This window comes from Acanthopagrus latus, chromosome 11 (genome assembly GCF_904848185.1).
Source record: "Acanthopagrus latus isolate v.2019 chromosome 11, fAcaLat1.1, whole genome shotgun sequence".
Classification (NCBI taxonomy): Eukaryota; Metazoa; Chordata; class Actinopteri; order Spariformes; family Sparidae; genus Acanthopagrus; species Acanthopagrus latus.
Window position 1 is genome coordinate 15,407,849 of NC_051049.1, and position 21,954 is coordinate 15,429,802.

At 42.4% G+C, this 21,954-nt stretch overlaps 1 protein-coding gene across 1 annotated transcript in view; it reads right to left on the reverse strand.

Moving 5' to 3' along the window:
- p3h2 (prolyl 3-hydroxylase 2) overlaps positions 1 to 21,954 on the reverse strand; it is a 62,809-nt gene that overhangs the window by 2,829 nt on the left and 38,026 nt on the right. The window contains exons 2-10 of the mRNA XM_037113792.1: positions 14,397 to 14,549; positions 13,271 to 13,460; positions 7,508 to 7,639; positions 5,210 to 5,337; positions 2,342 to 2,431; positions 1,945 to 1,985; positions 649 to 740; positions 368 to 495; positions 105 to 200 (exon numbers count right to left, since the gene is read on the reverse strand). Of these exons, the coding sequence (XP_036969687.1) occupies positions 105 to 200; positions 368 to 495; positions 649 to 740; positions 1,945 to 1,985; positions 2,342 to 2,431; positions 5,210 to 5,337; positions 7,508 to 7,639; positions 13,271 to 13,460; positions 14,397 to 14,549 (1,050 nt within the window). The remainder of the gene's footprint in view (positions 1 to 104; positions 201 to 367; positions 496 to 648; positions 741 to 1,944; positions 1,986 to 2,341; positions 2,432 to 5,209; positions 5,338 to 7,507; positions 7,640 to 13,270; positions 13,461 to 14,396; positions 14,550 to 21,954) is intronic.

Here is a 21,954-nt window from a genome sequence, read left to right on the forward strand (position 1 = left end):
TTCAACTGTTTTCTGATTTTTTTAAAGATATTATACAGGTTTCCAGCAACCTTTACAATGTGATCTTTGTAAATCATGCAGTGAAGTGTCAGTGCTTGGTGTACCTGCAGGGTTTTGAGCACGGTCGCTCCTTCAAACTTCTCATTGGGAGTGTGTGGAGACATCCTCCCTCTGTAGCCGTCTCCTGCCATGGTGACCGCCTGGGAGACAAGCAAGGACACATAGCTGTTCTTCAAACACAGGTTCACACACTGACCTTTACTGGAGTAAACACTCATTCATCTTCAGTCAAATCAGACAGCCAACAGTAAACTAACATGACCGGATATTAAATCTTGATTTTGTTAATGTTGTGTAATGTCCTCACATGTGCCAGATGTCTGAGGTCCGAACACTCCTCCTCGGACATGACGTGGTCCAGCAGCACACGCTGGGTCCCATTCAAGGCTGTTGAGTTCTGCACCAGCTGCACGCTGTCATACACCAACGGGCCTCCTACACAGATCAGAGGACAGTATTTAAAGAACGCAACATGTTATCCAAACCACGGCGACCAGAGGAGATTTAACCCCCAAACATCAGCGTGAGACTTTCTCTCAGTGGGTCAACTGCGGTTCAGCTTCGCCTCTGACTACAGAGAAGGTTTACCTTCTTTGAGCTGCTGTGGAGCAGCCTCACTGATGTTCCTCTTCTCTGAGATAGGAACATACTCCATCCAGCCGTCTGTACCAGAGGGAATCCTGGGAGAAGAGGTGATAGGGAATGTCATTAGTCCTGTCATTTACACCTTGAGCAAACAGAAATAAGATGTGAGCACAACACTGACATATCATAATTTAAGCTGATAAGGTGAACTTGTTAGAAAGCTGTTGCCAATTTACACATCCAACAGTTAAAAAACAACATCATCACTGACTGCGTTCTGACCACCTGTTGAATCTAAAACCATATTCACTCTCTTTTAGCTCTATTTCGATCCTTCAGCTTTTAAATGCTGCACCATGTCGACCAGCTGGTTGCTGTCTGTGTCCATTTTATTGTCTGGAGCCGAGCAGTGAGTACTTAGTTTGTTTTTAGAGTTTCTTTGCTAAAATACTGAAAAATATAATTTGGAATATTAAAAATACATTTTAATATTATAAATAATAAATAATAATATTATAAATAAATAAAGTTTAGACATACTTAACAATAAATACCAATATATTTTGATAATACGTAAGTGATATAAATTGCTATGTGTACTTGAAATATATACTCAAGAGGCCTAATGTACTCAGTAGAAAATATATAGTAATACTTTTTACAATTTATGAAAAATTGCAATAATTGGTATACTGTCTATTTGTCAATATACAAAGAAAAAAATTGTCAAATTGACAAAAACTTTGTCAAGAGCCTATGCCAATGCGTCATATCAGAGTAATGTAAGTACAAGCTGAAAATACAGAAAACACTGTTTAATTTACACACATACTTTTTAAATTAGAATGTTAATTTCAGATCTACTATATGGAAAAATATATTTCTGTTGCAGAGGGAAAACAGTAAATTGAAATGAGCTACACGTCTCTATAGTGTTGTGGTTAACTGCAGTGTGTGGTGATTACTCTCTGCGGGTCTGTTCCTAAGAGAGACTCTTTTTCAGAGGGAAACTTCTATTTATTTGTAGTAGAATTTTTTTTATAGGTCAAAGGCATGTTTATTTATTAATTTCAAACAAATCTTTATTTATTTATGAATGTATTTATTTACTGATTTACTGAATTATAGAATAAAATGGCATTCTATATTATAGCTGCTTTAGACATCTGCAGATGCAACATTTGCTTCTGCAGTGGAGGAGCCCTAAAACAACTAGAGGACAACCTGTTCTTCTTGAGCACTCGTGATGTTACAATGATGTTTCTAAACTTAAAGTTTTACAGATGTAGAGATCTCTACCTGTTGGAGTCGTCTCGTCCACCTGAGCCGCTCCAGTAATTCTGCAACAGAGACAAGGAGAAATCTGTCAGCGTTTTGTCCAGCAGGTGTCGCTGCCGGCTGAGAGGACAAGCAGTGCACGGCGGCCGTGCCAGACACCTGTTACCCTGCTCTGAGTCAGCCAGGCAGCAGGGCCACATTAATGGTTTACACACCCAGCAGTAGATCTGCTCTGCATCACCGACATGTGGACTGCTTTAAGGATAACTGCCCATTAAATTACACAAACTCTTTTCATTTCTGGGCAAAAACTTTGAAAATTAAAGGGATCTGCTCTGCCAGTAAATCTGCTTCGAGTTTGTAGTTACACATGAAAAATGAAGATGATTCTGGGTAATGTTGTATTCCATTAACTCACCCCTTCAGTAAATTCCACACCCATGGTTTTACTGCCAATCAGAAGGAGCTCCAGTTCCTGTTTGTGCCTCCTCAGGTACCACACAGCTTCCTAAAAACACACACACCAGTGGTTAATGAACAATTTAGTTGTATTTACGGTAGATACAAATGCATGTTTGTGTCCTCGAGAGACGTTGGCAGGAGGAAAACAACTGTTAAAAAGACCCTAAGTACCCTAAAGGATTGTTTCATATGTTTCAGTGTCCGGGGCCCAAACTAGTTTTTCCCTCTTTTTCTTTTGTACACTTCTACAAATGAACAATTTAAGGGACATGCTTTGTGTCAACGAACACACTTTGTACGTCTCTACATTGTTTTCCTGCTCACACATACAGCAGAGTCTTAATTGAATGTATCAAGCATTTAGCACCATGACTTTCCCCAAACAGTGACAGCATTCTTCTGCTGTCCCGACTGTTTCACCAACCAAATAAGCGAACCAGAGAGAGTTTCCTTCCTCGCCTCAGTGCCAGGACTAGTGGAGTGTGATGGCTTTTCTCTTTGTGTCCGTCAGAGGGACAGCTTCACTACGGTTTCCTGTCTGGAGTAAAGACTTAAAGAAACCATGGCTGCTGCTTTTGGCTTTGAATTAAGGTGGACTGTAACATAAAGACAAAGAAAGGGGATTTCTGGGGGCATTACTGATTTTGATATGACTAAGTAACGTTTCATAAATGATATATCGGCTGATATTCATTCATTCTTTTGTGACTATTTTTAATAAATCAGTGTAATGTGTAAAATTGAAGCTTGAAGCTGGAGAGAGGAAAGAGGGAGTTCGGTCATCACTAGCCTGGGAAAGCTGCCAGAGTATTTTCACATCTAACTCAGTGAATTGAGGATTTATGTGGACCAAACAAGAGGCGACTGTTTGAAAAGACAAACCATGACCATTTTGTTTTATTTTGCATCATCAAGTAAACAAGTGTTTGAAAGTAATTAAGTTTGTTATAGTTCAATAACAGCACATCCTAATCAGAAAAACAAACAAACAGGTTGACTATGACAGCTGCTTATTCCATATAAACATTTCCTGTTAGCCGGTGACCTCTAGTGGAAGTAGTAATTATTACGGGAGAAGAGGAGGAAGTGAGCAGAAGTAGTCTGAAGTGCGAAAAGTCCAGATAGGGAGGAGGGCGGGGATTGACGGTCAGGTTAAACAAGCACAGGACTGTCATCCAGGGGATCACCATATGTGTCCAGCATGAAATCAGAAGTGAGTTACTCCTTACTGAGTTCTACTAACTGAAGTTACAAACCTCGCCAAGTAGTTTTAGTGTTTTTTTTTTTTTTAAGATTTAAATTATGACAACAAATGACACATTGCACCTTTAAAGCATTAGGTCCACATACATCCGAACTTGTCGGTGCTCTCTGCTGGACAATCTATGTAATAAAAACACTGTTTGTATCATAGACTTTTCTGTACTTGAGTCTGGTTTCATTTGCATTTGTATGTGTGTGTGTTTGACATAAAGTGGCAGTACGCTTTTGTGTGTGAATAGGCTATATAACTACATACAGTCCTATTTTTTTTTCCAAGCCAAGTGAGGACATTGAAGTGAGTATTATGAAACTTGACCATCCAGTAGCGTTTTTCTTTTAGGGCCCCCCCCCCCCCCCCAAGCCCCCTTAATACAAACAGCCTCCAAATTGTTCCAGAGACGTCTGTGGGCACTCTGACACGACTTTTCCTCCTCCTCCACTGTTACTGAAAGGCTGGATTCTTTGGCAAGGAGGGCAGGTCGGGCCTGGCACTGAGATCTGGGGCTCTGTAAATGAGCTCCCCGAGGCTGGAGGGCGAGAGGAGAGTGCGATCCGCCGGCCAGCGACCATGCAGTAAACTGACGGCACTGGAAAGACTCGAGGGCTAGAAAAAATGTAAGCTATGAGTAGAAAAACACAAGCGTGAGCTGCAACATGTCGGCTCTCAGCCTCTCAAAGACGGAGTCAGCCACACACATTCGCACGTTCACACAGTCCTGCTGGGAGCCTCGCTCACTCTAATGAGTACCAGGCTTTCTAGGAAAAAGGGGCTGTGTAGTTGAGACTTAACAAGGCGCTGCTTGAAGTTTTCCGAGCAGCTGATCGGAGTTTAGGAAGGACAAATTCTCAGTGCTGAAGTGGCTTGAGGGGTAGCCAGACTTAACAAATTCAATTTTCGTAAGACAGAGTTAGTTATGAATACCTAATGATAAAGAGCAGTCCCAGGGGGGAAAACATGTTGTCGTAAACACACCGACTCAGCAAAGTTTGCTTAATACTTCCAGCTGGAAGGAGAACATATACAAGTGAAAAGCAAACTTTAGGAGGCGATGGATGCCAAGCTGCGAGAAGCAAGTTCATCCAAGAAATACAGCAAACAGCAGGCCGCCTCCCGTCTCCTCCTCTTCACTCAGATCAACGCTTTTCCTCCCCAGTCTCTCTCCCTGCACGTCTTCTCCCCGATCCTCGACTCTCCCCCACAGTCCTGCTCATGTTATTGTACTGGTAATATACTTTCCACTCACACTCACATTAATCATCCAAAGCTCATTCAAAAATCTTGAGCCAGGTATTAATACACAAAGTGGTCCTTTTCAGTGTCAGTACAGTTTTAGATCTCATTTCAAACAGTTTTTAATGACCAACGAGGTAAAGTCCAACAGTATATTGTTGATGTTAAACGTTCCTAACCATTCCACCAAAATCTGGAGCTTTGTCTACTCGTTTTTATCTGTTGATAAATGATTAATGATCCTATACCTTGTATTGACTCTATACATCGCTCTCAGCCTCTGAACCGTCTACCTCTCTCCACACCCCAGTGATAACAACAGATGCTGACCTCTCTCGGCTTGCTATCGTGTCCCAGCTCCTCTCTGTAGTAGTCCACGTTATCCATGAGGGACTCGTCTCCCTCGTGGAACAACAGGTAGGTCAGAGCACACTGGAGCGCCTCCTCCAGTCTGTTCACTGCAGAGACAGACAGAAAACGGTTTGAGTGATCAACATTCGAGCGTAGATACCTGATGGGTCCCGACAGGCCGGACAAAAATCTATTGGTTGGTGGGTTCGGTCATGTCAGTTGACACATGATAAACGAATAACATCAACACATGCATGTCTGACAAGCTGTAACCACGGTAACAACTAGGTGACGGGACACAGGTGTGGACTGACAACCTGTTGAATTTTCGGTCAGAAAACTTGCGGCCTGAGCTACAGTCTAGTTGATATAACTCTTTCTCCCTACTGCTCTTTTATCACTACTTCAGTGAATACATACAATGTTAAATAGTGGAAGATGAGACAGGTATGGAATCAACACTAAAAAAGAGCACCTCTTTTTTAGTGTTGCCATCTATAAAACATCTGTGTACATCTCTTTTCCCCTTATGTTATTTGATATGATTCTTGTCCCCCTGTAATCTGTCATTTTTTGTACGTGGAAGTTTTTTTTTTTATGGATTTAGCACAAGGGGAACATTAGTCCAAGTTTCCAAAATCTTGGGGCAATAAATAAGTAAATCTTGGACGAGTTTTTGACATCTAGCAGCGCTCTGACGCTGTCTATTTATGAGCTGGTCCCCACTGATCGACAGGTGGCTGTGACGAACCAAAAGGAGGAACACCACAAGCTTAAGAACGTGGACGCAAACAATATAAGATTAGAAATGTGTCACCTCACACTCACTCACAGCTCTCAGCAGGAGGATGGGAGCTGCCTTGAGTGTCCATGCCGTTTTCTACAGAGCTGCTGAGCATCGACTGGGTGACAAGTGTGTTTTGTGTGTGTGGAAATGTATCTAATGACATTCCAACACCATTACCACAATGGAGCAAAACCTGCACTCTGTTTGACATAGTGGAAAAAGCGTGCAAACACACACACACACACACACACACACACAGCATCAGGACGTCAGTGACGAAGTGAGACAAACATACAGCAGGACCGTCCTGTACTGCCTTCCTGCGCTTAACACGTCCAAATGCAAACACAATGTTACATGTAGTCATCCAAACGAAAGATGCACAAACGCACAACACACACCGTCAGCCAAATCTACACGGCTCCTGCTTACTGCACGCACAAACACATTTTTTATTGGCTTGTAAAGGCGCAGGGCTATCCAAAGACTTCCTGTCTTGGCCAGAGGCTGACACAGCGTATCTGCTGCTGTCAGCTGTGTGTTCCCAGGTCAATAAGACTCTGGAGATTTGAGCTCAGTCAAACAGTGGAACGTCACTGAGGATTTATTTAGGAAACTTAGGCAACTAAAACACAACGAGAGGCTGCTGCTGGGTGATGGCGAACGTCCAGTGCAGCAGTGTGGTGCGTGGAACCACAGAGAGTAACACACAGCAGGCCGCGGAGCTGCTAGGTGTCAGAGGATTTCTGATGTGTGCCGAGCGGTGACTGACACGGACTTTAGTTCTGAAAAGGAGAATGTCGATACTTCAGAAGGGAAAAACCCTGCTGCATGTCAGGCACTCCAAAAAAATACAATATGACTCACAGAGACACTTTTTTATAAACTCAGGTAAAAAAGAAACGAGGCTTACAAACACACCCAGCAGCGGCTGCGGGAAATGTCCTGCTCCCTTGGTGTGTCTGCACAGACTCAGTGATCCAGTTCACTTTATCAAGCGCTTATGGGTCGTTAAGTATGATCTGGTGATCTCACAGCACACAGTCTCTCCCAACTAGGCTTTGTTTCTGGGCCAACACCGTCGTCTAACTGAGCTTTTCACTACAGGCTTGAGATTATCCACACACACACACACACACACACACACACACACACACACACACACACACACACACACACACAAACACACACACCTGAGAGACATCAGACTGGATACACCCATATCAAAGTTGCCCAGACACACAACATAAGCCAGATAAAGTCATAAATACTTGTGGGACAATGTGAAGGTACGAAGAGGGTGCGGTCAGCTGTTGATTGACTCAGTCTGTCTGCAGCTCTTTGTGGTCACCAGGAGTTCTTGTATGTGCATGTGTCTGTGTGTATCTATGTGTGTGTGTGTGAGTATGTGTGTGTATGGGTGTATCCTTCTCCTTTGTTCATAGTTATACAAATTGTACTCAGACTGTGCTACACAGAGCTCGACTCACCCTGGAAGTAGGCAAACTGCAGGTAGTCATAGTGCAGAGGCAGGTAGTTCTCCATGGGTGAGAGGCGGCCCGGCCGGTTGGCGAGGTCTCGAACACACTCATGTTCACAGTGCAGCACCTGAGTGAAGTGATCTGGAATTAAATGGTTTCAGATCATCAACATGACTGTGAGAGATTGAGATAATTATTCACTTGGCTTCTTATTTGGCACTATGTAAATTCAGTGAGAATGTCCAGTCATACATGTCTACTACATATCTAAATTACATCTGTCAAAATGTTACAAACCAGTGCCACTTTCTACCTAATGTTGCTTTAATCGTTATGTAATATCAAATTAAGTGTAGTCAGCTTTATTTACACAGCCCCAAATAATACATTCATCTCAAAGGGCTCTGCAAATCTGAGCAGCTTCCAGTTCTCTTTATCCGCTGACCTCAAATAACTCACATAAAAAACTTTAATGGGGGAAAAAGGAAGAAACCCTATAAAGTGCCTCAGAAGAATAATTCTTTTGGGGCAGACATGAAACTTTTTCTATTGTTGGATTATTAGCGAAACAACTTTTTGGTCAGTCCGCCATACAGGTAGTTCAAAGCAGTAGATGATTTTTCATCAAACACACAGTGGCCCCCATCTCCCATTAGACTGTTTACACTACAGTCACAGTTTGTTACGTGACCTCACTGCTGCCCCTACTGACTCTGTGTGGTCTGTTGCACATTTGATGCACTGATGCAATATGGCCATTATCACGGAATGACATCATGTCTACAGTTATTAACTCTGCTGAGATCATCAGTGTGATATCAACTCGCTCCGATTTACACGCTTGAAAACCAGCTGAAAATAATTATTGACTTGTTAGATTCACAGACGTTAGTCTACCAGAAACCAACAGGGCAGATACTGAATCATTACGCTGATTTTCTTTGACTGCTGATGAACCGGTTTGGCATCGATGCCCGGAGACAACACACGATCTGTCACTCCATATCAGAGCAACATCAGTTAGCCGACACAGATCGTTATTTGTCTAATGAACACGAGAACATAAAGACTGGGTGTAACCAGATGTTGAAAATTGCTCTGAAGGTGCATCGGCGCTGCTCCCCTTTGTCCAGTTTTAGATTCATCTGAACACGTAATTTATGGTGGAAAAAAAAAACATTGGAATGACTTGATGAGCTGTAACAAATCAGATAAAACTGGTCCAACACGATGTCAAATGAGCGTTGTTCCCTTTTCAACAGCACGGCGCTTTCATGTTTTTGCTGTTCCTCGGGTGATGATGAATCCTGTTGTTTGTTGATCCTTCAGGGAAGACGGATTTCACGGGGTGCTACATAACGTTTCCTGATGTCGAGCCAGCGGAGAGGATGATTGCCCCTCTGTTTGTGCGTGTGTGTTGGGAACGTGAATGTATAGTGAGGTCACTCTTGAGCAGCTGCAGCACTACTCTCCTCACCCTCGCGCAGCAGAGTCGTGGTCTGTTTCAGTCTCTTCGAGGGTCTCAGAGGAGCGAACATCAGAATCGCGCAGTGCTGCAGAGGGAGTCGACAGAGTTTCACGTTTCCCTTCTGAAAATCAAAACCACTGCACGAGGAAGTGATTCCAGGAGATCCTTTTTCTTTTATTAAACTCACATAACAGATTACACTACCCTCAAAAATGACATGCATACATCTCAACACAAATAAACACCGCAATCACAGGCTCTACTCCAGCGGCGCTATGGAAAATAATTCTCTGATTGTAAGAAAAACAAAGCACGGCGAAAACTAATTAGCCTCCTTTTCTGTGTTTATGCAACCGGGCTGACATATTTGAGACAAAGCATGCTTGTCAGCAAATTAAGCTGCCGCTACTGCACAAAGCTCGCCTCAGCTTCCAGGGAGAAAAGCCTGACTCGTGTCAGAAAAAAAGCACCGCTGACCACTGTTGATGTATGTGTGTATAATGGTGTAATTATGATGACGCTGGCGGTGGAATGTTTGCTGCACATCCCTCCACATCAAACATTCCCTACGGGGGCTCTCTGTTGGCTGCATGGCACGATTGTAAATGCAACAAAATAATAACAGAGTAGCTAAAATGTGAGGTTATTCATGAAGCTCATTAAAACCGTATGAGTTTATGAAAAAATACTGAGGTTCCTCTCCGGCAGCTTGATGTATGCCACTGGCTGCCTGGATGAGCTGTCTAACAGTGACCTCTGTTGTTGAACTGCTCTGTCTGCTCAGTACAGGCAGACTTTGTCGTATTATCTTCCTTGTTAATCAAAATAAATAAAACAGTATATGTTAAGTCATATATTTTGGTGGAGTTTTGTGTAAAAATCTACGGAGGGCTGCAACTGAACGCTTGGACTGGTGGTGTGTTCAGGTGTTGGGAGGAAAATTCTAAACTGAAACTTTCACAAAAACCTGCAAAACAGATGTGTTTTTACAAGCCATGACATGAATCTGACAGAACAATGGGAAATACAGAGATGGAGAGATAAGAAATAATAATGAGTTTGCAGCATTAAAAAGATTAGCTGTTTACCAGCCAACTCTTCAGTCTCATTTGAAGGATAAGTTCAGCCCAAATATTTAAATTCATGGGTCATTATCTTCTCTTGCCTACGCCGATGGAAAGTCAGTCAGATTTTCATTTTTAAAACAAATCTGGTCGACTTCAATCGTTCAGGAGAATGCTGCAACACCGTTTTGCTGTGACGCCCCAGAAATGGTTTGAGGAAAACTTTTGTTTTGTGAAGCTTTTAACTGAATTTCCATCAGTGGTCAGGGGGAGTAGATAATAATTGGGAGTTTTTGGTTTTGGTTGAACTTATTCTTTCGGGGAGGCATCTGAACAAGAATCTGAGAGCACCAAGCCGGACTGAAAAATAACATTTTTTTCAAGTGGAAGTTCACACAGCAATATTTATAATTTGCAGGGAATGGGCGGAAACATAAAAATACCAGATTGTTTCTTTATGAAAAGACGCCAAGAGAAAGCCATCATGCTGCAGTAAACAGACGAGGTCAAGTGAGGTTAAAGAGAGACAGAGGAGGAGGAAGACGAGGAGAGAGACAGGGGTGGTCTTGTAGTCAAGTCAGTGGAGTTTCTCAGGCTGCTCTCGTGGCCCTGGTTCAGACTGTTTTCCTGGACTGTCAGAGATGGTAATGGAGCATGTCTACCAAATCCGACAGCACAGCCTAGCTCTCGAGTTTACAGCCGCAGAGAATATCACTCAATACATCTGCATTAACTGGAGCTTGGACTGTAGTCCTCTCAGTTATTTCATAATTCATAATTTCATTCATCTAAGAGACCGTGTGCTAGTATCCAACACACTGACTGAGAATGGTAAGTCCTAAAATGTGTAATGTGTGGTGAATCCAGAGGAACCACTCCATTCTTTTTCCAGCTAATTCAAAAAAAAAACAAAAAAAAAAACCTAGCGCTGTGGTCGACCACAGAATAATGAAAAGCTCATGGACGCTTAAGGGACAAAATCTCTGTCTTTGTGCCCTGCTCTGATTTGTACCTTCGACTCTGCTCTGAAACCTTCGCAGTCAGAAGTTTACTTGCACCTTCTTACCTCCTAAGAAACTCAAGCCAATGCACTGACATATAAATCTCTGTATTCAAAAACACATGAAGTGCCAGGAAAAGCTTGGCGACAGATGCAAACAAATATTGGTGAAATAATATCAAGCTTGACGTGTACCAACAGTTCATACCTCTGCTTTACAGGTATATTTGGGCATTTGGGGCCTTTTTTTCAAACATGGTGTTTAAAAGTGGAGAGATGACAAGACGTGAAGAAGAGAGGAGGAATGAAAAGCAATAAAACAGTGACTTGGGACTGAACTGGGGAAGTTGCGATCGCGGTATATGGTGCGCTTCAATACACAGTCAATAATTCCAAACCAACGTCTTGATAGAATACAAACACATAAGACACAGAGTTACCACTACCTGATGCTCACTATACTCTTTGAGAGTATAGAAAGAGGTTATGAAACGTAGCATACTCGCTGCTAAACGTACACCCCCCAGCTGAAGCTATGGCAGGCTATCAGTCTATCAGACTTCAGGTACCAACTGGTATTAAGTGACAGGATTAGTCCGGGCTAGCTGGTTAGAATGCTAACTTCAGTATACATCTCTGCAACACAGTGCACAAACATCTGACACTATGTCATGTTTGAATGTATGTTTAAACTGAAGGAAAGTTTTAGCTAAATCTTACACCTAATTTAAATATGTTTTTACAGTAAACAGTATGGTTATAGTTAAAACTCTAGGAACCTTCAGTAATGTGGCTGCATCACTCATCTACCCTTTGACCCAGTGCCAGCGTCCAGCTCCTTCTGGTTGCTGTCAGGGAGATGTTATCACCTAGTGAGTGTGAAGGGTGTTGTTTGGCCATGTCTAAGCCTCACCAGGCTTGGGCTCATGCAATGCAGTCAGACGTGTTGGTGGAACAGTCACGATCGGTTGATAAAATGCTCCACACACCAAATAAACAGTCTCTATCCTTTCATCTAACGCTGTCACGCATCTTGAAGACTTTTCAGAATCCACCCAAGACAAGGACTTTGGGAAACCACTGTCAGAGGGTCGTGAGGCTATAAATCAACAATATGTATTTACGAAATCAACAAGGAAACACAAGGCGGGGTTTCTAAGAGGGCGAAAAACCTAAACATCAGGGGAAGATTTAAATTCATTGCAACATGTGGGAGGGGGTCAAGTACATTGTACACTGACCCTCATTTAAATGAACCAATAAAGAAAAAAGAAAGCAGCATTATATCTAAATAGGCCACAGCGGATATTAAAAAAGATTTGAAAACCCGGTCAAACCAAGATGGGTGTCATCATAATGTTTACTTTGTCACTGCATGTACATGAGGTTTTAAATTAGTGCCAGCTGTCATTTCAACATCCACTCAACGCAGCCATGTTGCTGTGGATGAAGCACACAAAGAGAGTGATTCACAGCACAACCTGAACAAGAGAGTCCTGGTTCTAATTAAAAAACTTACAGTGTAAAGCGTTAATCATCGCTACGATTTTGACATTTGCAAAGAACATACTCAGCTCATTACATCAATAAATCATATCCAAAATAATGTGAACCTTTTCTAGTGGACACCCGAACAGAAATATTCACCTCACAATGATTATAATATTGGACCTTTGAAGGAGACATGTTATGCTTATTTTCAGATTCATCATTTTATTTTGGGTTACTACTAGAATAAGTTTATATGATCACATCAGTTTTTCCATACCGTGCGGTGCAGCAGCGCTCCTGTCTCTTTAAGGCCCCACCTCCGAAATATCCAGTCTGCCCTGATTGGTCAGGTCAAACACGTATGAACCTGCACCACTGACAACTACAGAGCAGCAGTGCTAAATTAATTTCTACATGCCAAACTAGATGCTAGGCATAAATTACGCGACACGGTGATGCAGCGTGATGTCACAAAGTCACAGAATTAAAGGCGGGACTACAACGAGGCATTTCAGGAGCAGTAATTGCTGTGGGCGAGAAGAGCTTCTGTTGACCTTGTTAACTTCCAAGAGCTTTGACATGCACAAGAACCCATATACAACACTGAAAAACAAAACAAACAAACAAAACACGTAAAAGAATAATAATTCTCCTTTAATGTAGCCTGGCTCTTCACTTCAAATGTTTAGTTATTAATGTACATGCAACACAGAGACAGACGTTTCACCTTCAAGATGTTTGACTCTCACCTGATATGACTTCATAGAGGCTGTAACGGTAGCGGAGGTAGTCGTAGCCTTCAAACCTCTGCGGCCAGTGACACAGGGCCCGACACTCCACGTCTGCTTTATAGTACTCTGTGAGAGCCTCCTCAAACAGACCGATGGCTGCCTCATAGTCGCCACTGTTGTACAACTTCACCGCTGCAGTGAAGGAGCGCTGTGATGCAGGAGAAAGGAAGGATGGGACAAGTGTTTATGACCTTTGGTGTTCTGAAAAAAAGCTCTTTATGGTTTGTTAGTGTATTCAAGTATTTACCTTTGACATTTTTATATGAGCAAATGTTTATTCACTTTTACCGTCAACAACACACAACTGTAAGTAAACCCGTGGCCAGTTCATGAAAGGCTTTACAGGCCCCCTGGTGCACATGAGGTTTCCTGCAGCAGCAACGATCATTTGCGTGAGATGAACAGAGAGAGAGGAGGGTGAATCAGCCACAACAGTCGCCAAGATGGATTCCTCCTGTCAGGTCTTTCGGAATAAATTTAACATACGATGTAATAATAATACGGAGCAAAAGCCCCCCCCTAAAAACCCAGAAACACACTGGCTCAAATGCAAAGTACATACATTTACATTAACACAGCACAGAGCTATTCAGGGTTAAGTGAAATGAAGCCACAGAGACACAATCACTTAAATCATTGGTAATGATTGAGGTTTAGTAAAGTTTAGTTTGGTAAGTAGCTTTACCCAGAGGCTGCTGTAGGAACTTGTACAAGCCTGACCTTAAGATGAAGAGAGAATGTATGGGCAGAAGGAGGAATGAGAGAGGGGCCGGGGAAGGGTGAAAAACTGTAAACAAATCAGCGCACAAAGGATCCCAAACTCGTCTGCATTCAGGGCTTCAACCACAGCCAGCACTAAAAGGCCAAAATGGGGTTTCCAGTCATTAAACTGCAAGGGCCATTAACACAAAGGCCTGTTTCATTCAGGGACAACAGCTTTTACTTTTCCATTTAGGGAAAGAAGCAACTTAGAAGAAGCGGCCAGACATTTGGCCAGGATTGAAAAAAATAAAGATGGCTGACAGGTCACACTGCTGAGAAGCACAAAACAAAACAAGTTCATCCGTACGGTTTCTTATCCTACCTGGTGAGGCCGGGCCTCTCGATCCACAAAATGCTCCTCCTCAACGCCCTGCAGGTCTTTGTACTGCTCCAGGTTCTGACCCATCTCCACGTGTTCTGGGTTGGCCTGGAAGTAGGTGTGAGCCGCCGCCGCTGCCTTGTCTGGCTGCTTCAACTAAAGACACACAGAGAGAGAAAGAAAGGGGTATGTTAATTAAGGAGTAACAACAGAAACTTGACTTGTTAAGGCACAACTTCACCTGTGTAGATGATGTGGTTAATTCAAATCAGTCATAACAGCAGTGGCGTGGTTTCATGTTAAATCAGTCATTCATCAGTGAAGAAATATGTGAACTAGATTCTGAGAATCTAATCAGCAACAGATGGACAGGCCTCATAATTAAAATATGCCAAAAAAAATGGACAAAGTTCAAATGTTACTGACTTTAAGTTGAAATGTTTTGAGGGGATGAGGAAAAACAGATTGACAATCTGCAGATGTTCCACAAATAGTCGCCAAATATGAGGGTGCATTCAAGTCCTTCCTAAAACTCAGTTTTTGGCAACTCATTTTGAATCCACTTGAAATAAGTAGTATTTATGTATTTGGTTCATAGATTTACAGGGGCGCACTGTTCCCATCCACTTCCTGTCTTTATTACACATAATGTGACTGATGAGGCACATGAACTTTATAGATTTTGGGAGTACAAAAGAGAAATAATCACCACAGGCATCCCATCCTTTTCTTAAGAAATACGTCTAATGTAAAGTCCTTAGGAAAGAGACAGTTTACTGTTAGTAGCTATGAGCAAGATAAGACTGGCTGTGGCGGGGGAGTGTGTTAATGAGTGATACTGATACAGTGCAGACCACGTCCAGTGTGAAGGACTCAAAGACAGACAGGATGAAGAACAGCAGCTGTTTTCTATCAGTGCTGGCGGCTGGTTGACTGATAAAAGAACCCAAACAGAAACGGTACATTTTAACAAAGTGTATGCTTTATGTTTAAAGAAAACAAAAGTGGCTGTGTGTAGCAGTTCATTCAAAATATATTTTTACGGTTTGGAGTTTTAATTTGCACAAATCAAAACCACACAGAAGGACTTGAGAGTAAAATAACAGTGGCGTGTGCAGTGATAGACAGGAAGCTGGGAGGAGCTCTTGATTTATCTGATACGTCTGTGTTGTCCTGAGATCATCATCATCATGGTTTCTCTTGAACCATCATGTCAACATAAGTAAACCGACAAAGTCCACATCTGAGACACACTGTTATACTGTTTACTTATTATTAAGACTAAGCTGACTTATTATTTGCAGTTGTTTTTCAGAGACCCTTTCACAACTTCTTCCACATGTGAGCCAGAGTTGCACAGCTGCAGGATGATGGAAATGTGAATGATTATTTGCAATGACAGTCGTGCGTAGTCATTATTTATGATGTAACAGCAACATGGCTTTCAGATTGTGCCGGAGCCTATTAAGCCCTACTAGACAAAATCAAAAAGATAATCATTTGTGAATCTGCCCATCATTTTCTCAATTTGTCCACAGTGACGTCTTTCAAATGTCCAAAACAGAGAGAAGCAGCTAATCCTCTTATTGGAGAAGCTGAAACCAATGACTCATGCTTGAGAAATTCTACAGTTCGTTTTTCTTTTTATCGACTCCTTGATTAATAGACTAATAGTTTCAGCTGTAGATCAGATGTCTGTTAGAATTTGTGATTTTTTTTTTCTGAAAATAAGAAAGCAAGAAAGGTCTTATTTCCAGGACAAGGTCTAGTTGAAAAAAGGTCTAAATGTCACAAAACTACTACATTTAATGGACATATGACCCAAGCGACAATCACCTCTTATTGTAACATCTTCCTGAGGTTTCTAGCTCTGCATCGAGGACCCCATAGGTTACAGTACATCAGTTAAGACTCTTTCCTTTAACATCAAAGGCATGTAAACATCAACCCTCTGGTATCCCTCAACACACAAGTGCCGTGGATCAGAAAGAACAACACAAAACTCAGTGCAGAGAAAAAGATCGCAGATGTCTGGTGGTGCGAGCTGGTTTCTTACAGCTTTAGGATGCTCTTTTATCTCCTAAAGAAGACATCATTTTGGGAGAACTCAACCATCAGAACATGTCTGGTCCCTATCAGATAAGATCATAATCACACTCAAGTTCCAGCATGGACACCTTGCACAATATCCCTCGATGGCTTTGACTCATCACACAGGTCCTTGAACTCAACCCAGCCAATCTACCATCGAGAGGGAAACAGTTGTAGATATATTGTAGATATATTTAAACATATTTAAACAATTTCCCCCCTGGGGATTAACAAAGTATTCTGATTCTGACTCTGATTCTGATATGATGCCCTGTGACCTTTGTTACTAACCTTTTGTCTTTCTAAAATTATTCTCTATCGCATAAAAACTCATCATGAATGAATATTCATCTATAAAAAAGTTGAGTCATGTTGTGTTTGGTAAAAAAGTTGGAGAGAGAGCAGGAAACAGAAGGAGGATGACATGCTGAGAAAATAAAAAACAGACGCAGAGGTGAAAGGAGACGAGGCTGCAGACAATGAGCGTGCTTTCTCATGAAGGACTGGATATCTTGCGCAGAAAAATCAACCCAGTCACAGCATCGCAGAGAAACATCTGACTGCATTTGTTTGAGTCCTTCACGATCCCAACAGGTGCAAACGACAAGCAGAGCCAAGTGTTCACAGCGTCTCAAGGTCAACAAAGCCTGGCTGCCAAATACACAACTGACTGAATCTATTTTGCCACTCAGCACCAGCTCATGTTTTCCAGAGAAGGACAATGAACATCTTTATACATGTTGTATTGTTTTCAAGGGTAGAATAAGAAAGACAAAGATCAAGAATTCCCACATTTATCCAAGAGCCGAGAAATCAGTAGTTCAGTAGTCCAATGACCCACGGAGATACAGAAACACTTTGTGTTTTCCTACGGGGGAGGCAAACGATTTCCACAAAGTCTGCACAATACATAATAAAAAACACGCTCTAATAGAAGAAGCAGAAGTTCTTTTCTTCCCACAAACAACCCACACGGTTATGAAGAATGACTCCCCCTGTCAGACAGAACTGGGTCTCTTTCATGTGGCAACAGAAGAGGCAGGAGAGAAAAAAAGCCCAGCTGGACGAGCTTGGTTACCCCTGAAAGGCCAAAGACCGAGGTGGCGTCGAGCGCATTCCTGGTCAGATCACCTGGCTGGAGCCGCCCGGAGAGACAGCCCCGACTAACCAAGGTAGGAAGAGAGCGTCGGCCAGGTGAAGTACATGTTAGGACTTGTGACAACTGAAGAAAGACTGAGTATTACTGATTAGGAGCAAGGCCAGAGTTCACATAAAATAGCTCAGATAAAACTTCAAAATATTTTCCTGAGAGAGATTCATCAAACACGGGGTACTGATGTGAAAACAAAGTCGTGGGTCTTACAGGCAGAACCCCTCCCCTGAGATACTGCATCAATCATGGGTTGTTTGTTTTTTGTTTTTTTCTCCACATGGGAAATATGATCCCATGCTTTTTATATTTCCCATGTGACTACAGTTATTATCAACTAAATGTACATCAGTATTCAGCTTTCTTACATAAGCAGTAATTAGATTTTGAGGTCTAATCTTATACACATTATATTGTAAAAAGTTAATATAGCTATAAATCACATTCCAGTGAAGTAGAAGACACCAAAGTCTCAAATGCAACACATAAGCATGCAGTAAAACATGGAGTGCATTAAACAATGATGCGATCAGCGTCAGTGTATGTGGGGGAGGATTTCTGTTCTCTAAATGATGGCGCAACCTCCAGCACACAACATCCAGCTCTATCACGTGTCCTCCGCTGCTGCATTCCACACAAAGTCGCCACAGCATAACTCAGGGAGGACACCCTCCTTAAAGGATCTGTCGATGGCTTTTCTGGATTTGATAATTATCTGTTGATATGTTTCGTCTGGACTCAGAGAGATAAAAAGAGCAGAAATCAGAGCGGGCGGGGTGACACAGGAGGGAAGACGTGAGGGGGAAGTTAGTCTGGTCGCCTGCTTCCTCATCCTCTTGCCTCGGATGCCCTCAGCCCCTCGGGGACAACCTGGCTCGGGCCAGAGGGTCAAACTGGAGGAAGGAGGGAATTTCTCCAGTAGACCATCCCAGCACAAACACAGCTGTGCTCAGCCACTGCCAGATCTATTGTCCAGAGACTAGACATCCCAAAACCTTGAACGAGTGAGTCTCACTGTATTTTAACCCTTTCATCACAGAGTTTGAGCGTCAAGGCTGACATTTCTATCAGATATAGCACTTTGTTAATAGCCAAAGAGTAGTAGTAGTAGTAGTAGTCCTATAGAAATGACCATTTATTTAGGAACATTTTTCATTTTCGTTGGCTGGGCAAGAAAAATCCTCCCCAGGAGTTATCTGGAACAGTGGTATCAAAAGAAATTAGACAAGATCTACTGTGTGTTTCAGTGCATGATTCACTCTGGGGTGATTACATTAATATTCACCAGCACCTTCTCTCGCACGTACAAGATGGTCACTGCTACTTTATGGAAACAGATAATTCAAAATGGAAAGTTTCTGGGAGTCGGAGCACTTGATCAAGCTGTCAAAAACCCCAAAAAGGGTCCAAACTCAGAGATTGTGAAACGAAAACACATGCTCATACATCAAACTGAGCGAGCGAGCAGTTAAAACACCCCCTGAGGGTGACAGAGCACAAATCAATCACGGGTTTAAAAGTAAGATTACCATCAAACTGAAGTGAGAGAGAGAGAGTGTAATGGAAACCAATACAGCCTGGAAACATTCACGTGTGGGTAAATCAACATGACTCGTCTCTCCTGTGTCTGCCACAGAGGAGAACACGGATACTGAGAAAGTAAATCATTTTCTGTGTATACCTCTGTTAGCTATTGTGCTACCTCTCGTGCTGGGACTAGGCGGTATGCGTGAAATAAAATATATTCCATGGTATAGTATAATTTCTGGAACATAAATAATGGAATAAATCAAATGTTTCGCCTTTGTTTTTGCCTGGGAAAGTGTGTATGTCAAGTCCCAAACAGTGAAACCAGATAAAGTGATAAACAGAAGATGCACAAACACCTTTGTAAGATTATTCAGACGATGCCATCATGTGTTATATTGACACAATATCAATATTTAGTTTTTTAATATCACAGCTGGGGAGGCTATGGAAAAATTGCAATATATTGCCCCTAATCTCAACTCAGAACTTTAAAAACGACCCTCCAAAATGTTAACGAAAAAGTATTTTATCTGAATTTTGTCAGTTTATTCTCTCATTAAACTGCACAAGACTTTAAATCGCAGCAACACTAAAACTCTGCAATCAAAAGCAAATCTGTGAGCACATGCTGAAGTGTACATCTTGTAAGCCGTGAGTGCATTTTTCCTCTTGTGTGAGTTTCAAAGGAGCACCTGTAGAGGTGAGTAACTAACACTCAGTCTAAGCCCTCAGTTTGCCCTCCTCACTAAAGAGCGACCTGTGTTGGAGCTGCTGGACCGCCCTACCACTCTGAGAGAAGTGCTCTTGATGTGGGCACCGAGGGGTGCCAAGCCAAACGTCCATTTGCATGCCTTTCTGCTCTGGGCCTCCTGCAGGATTCACAGGTATGTAAATCGGCTTGGGCTGGTGCCGCAAACACAGTGATGATGTTGTGACAAAAAGCAAGTTTCCCAACGCTGCAAACAAGCCTGGAGACAGTCACACAGATAGCTTGTCAGAGGCGAGGGGCTTTCCCTCAAATAATGAGCGAGGGGCTGGCAACGAGTGGTCAAACCTGGCAACCGCAGTCCTGAATACTTGAGAGACATGCTGTTTCAAAGTGTAGTATAGGTCCCAAGAGGACAGGAAACTCTAGTGAAGTCGACAGAGGTTAGTGTTCAGGTTAACACTGGACACAAGAGCAGCTACAGGAGATCAGAGGAGTCCACATGCAGTGAGGATTTCAAGGTTAAAGTCCTTCAGACCTCCTGGCACTGGTTCAAAAGTGTCAACACGTCCTAAGAGAAGTGCTGCTCGTACCGTACGTAGGAACAGCATCTACAACCTCCTCCCCAGAAAACCAGTCAGACATCAGATTTGAGTGTTGCGTACGTCTGACAATTTTTGTAACTCTTCAAAGCAGACGTTTGTGTGTACAACTGAGTGCAAGGCTCGTCCTATTAGAATGAAAAATGTTTACCTCATGGTGATCAAGACAGAGAAAAACAACAGTGTTAGCATCTGATGAGCCTTAAAACACACCGATGTTCAACTCAAACTGGACTTTCTAGATCACATTTCATCTTCTCACCGGTACCTGTAACAACACACCCACACGATTCCCGCAGTTTTCAGCCTGCATGTTAAATAACCATCTGGCCCATTGACCCTCCCTGGAAAGGTACATTAGATCATTGGCAGTTACCTCCAGTACAGCACGGCCTCACACCACTTTGCATCGAACGCATTCCAGCTGAAACATCTGTGAGCGTGATAACGGTGTCCTCACACAGCCAACAACGGTACTAACGCCAGTGAAGGAGAGGAGTCGTGTCTGCGTTAGAACAGTCGATGTGATACAGCTGTTCAGGAATGTACAGTCACAAAATCCAGTACAAACCAATCCATTAGTGCGGGACATGTTGAGGAGGTGTGTTTCCATGTCATCACACATAAACAACCAGATGATAAAGATCACTCTCTGGCCAAAAGGTCTCGTCTCTCCGGTGACGGCCTTTGTAAGACAAACAAAAAAATGTTTTCACTTACACCAGCGCTTGTAAAAAATATTTAACTGACAAGAAAATATGGACTTTTAAACACAGGGAAGTATATCTTTGCTGGCTTTAAGTACTCCAGCCATCTGTCTGTGGAGCACTGAGGTTGTTTGTACCTATCCAGGGAATGTTTTAATGGGGAGATTATTTACTCCTCTGTAAACACAGAGGTCATTCTTCCTACCAGACCAATAGAAAGTTTACTGTCACTAGACCAATATTTGTGTCACGAAGCGGAGGGTTTGGGCCATTTTCGGCACCAGGTATTTATCCCCCAAACAAGCCAGTAAACCACATAATCATCTGTCTGTATTTGGTTCAGTGGCAAATCATGAGTGCAGGTGTTTTTTAAGAAGACATAACAAGGCCAAATACTTCAGCGGTGTAGACACAACATGGGGTGAACTTTGTGATAAGAGGGTTTATTAACTGGATTGTGGCGACAAATACCTCGAGTAAGGGGTTAGCTGGCTCGGCTGTAAGTTCATCACAAGGGCTTGGAATCAGAACTGTATCTCACACAATCAGTACAACTGTGTCCACAGCACGGGCGAATAGCAAGTACTGGAAGCTACTGGCTTCTCTAATTATTTTCTATCAGAGACAGGCGCTTGTGTTTAGGCATCATTTAAAGTGAGAGAATTCTGTTTTTTGTTAGATGAAGGGTCTTTTTCTTAAATTAAAGTAAACCAAAGAGATTGTATTATTACTGATGTTGAAACTTAGGCTTCCATCAAAGAAAAAATGATCAGCA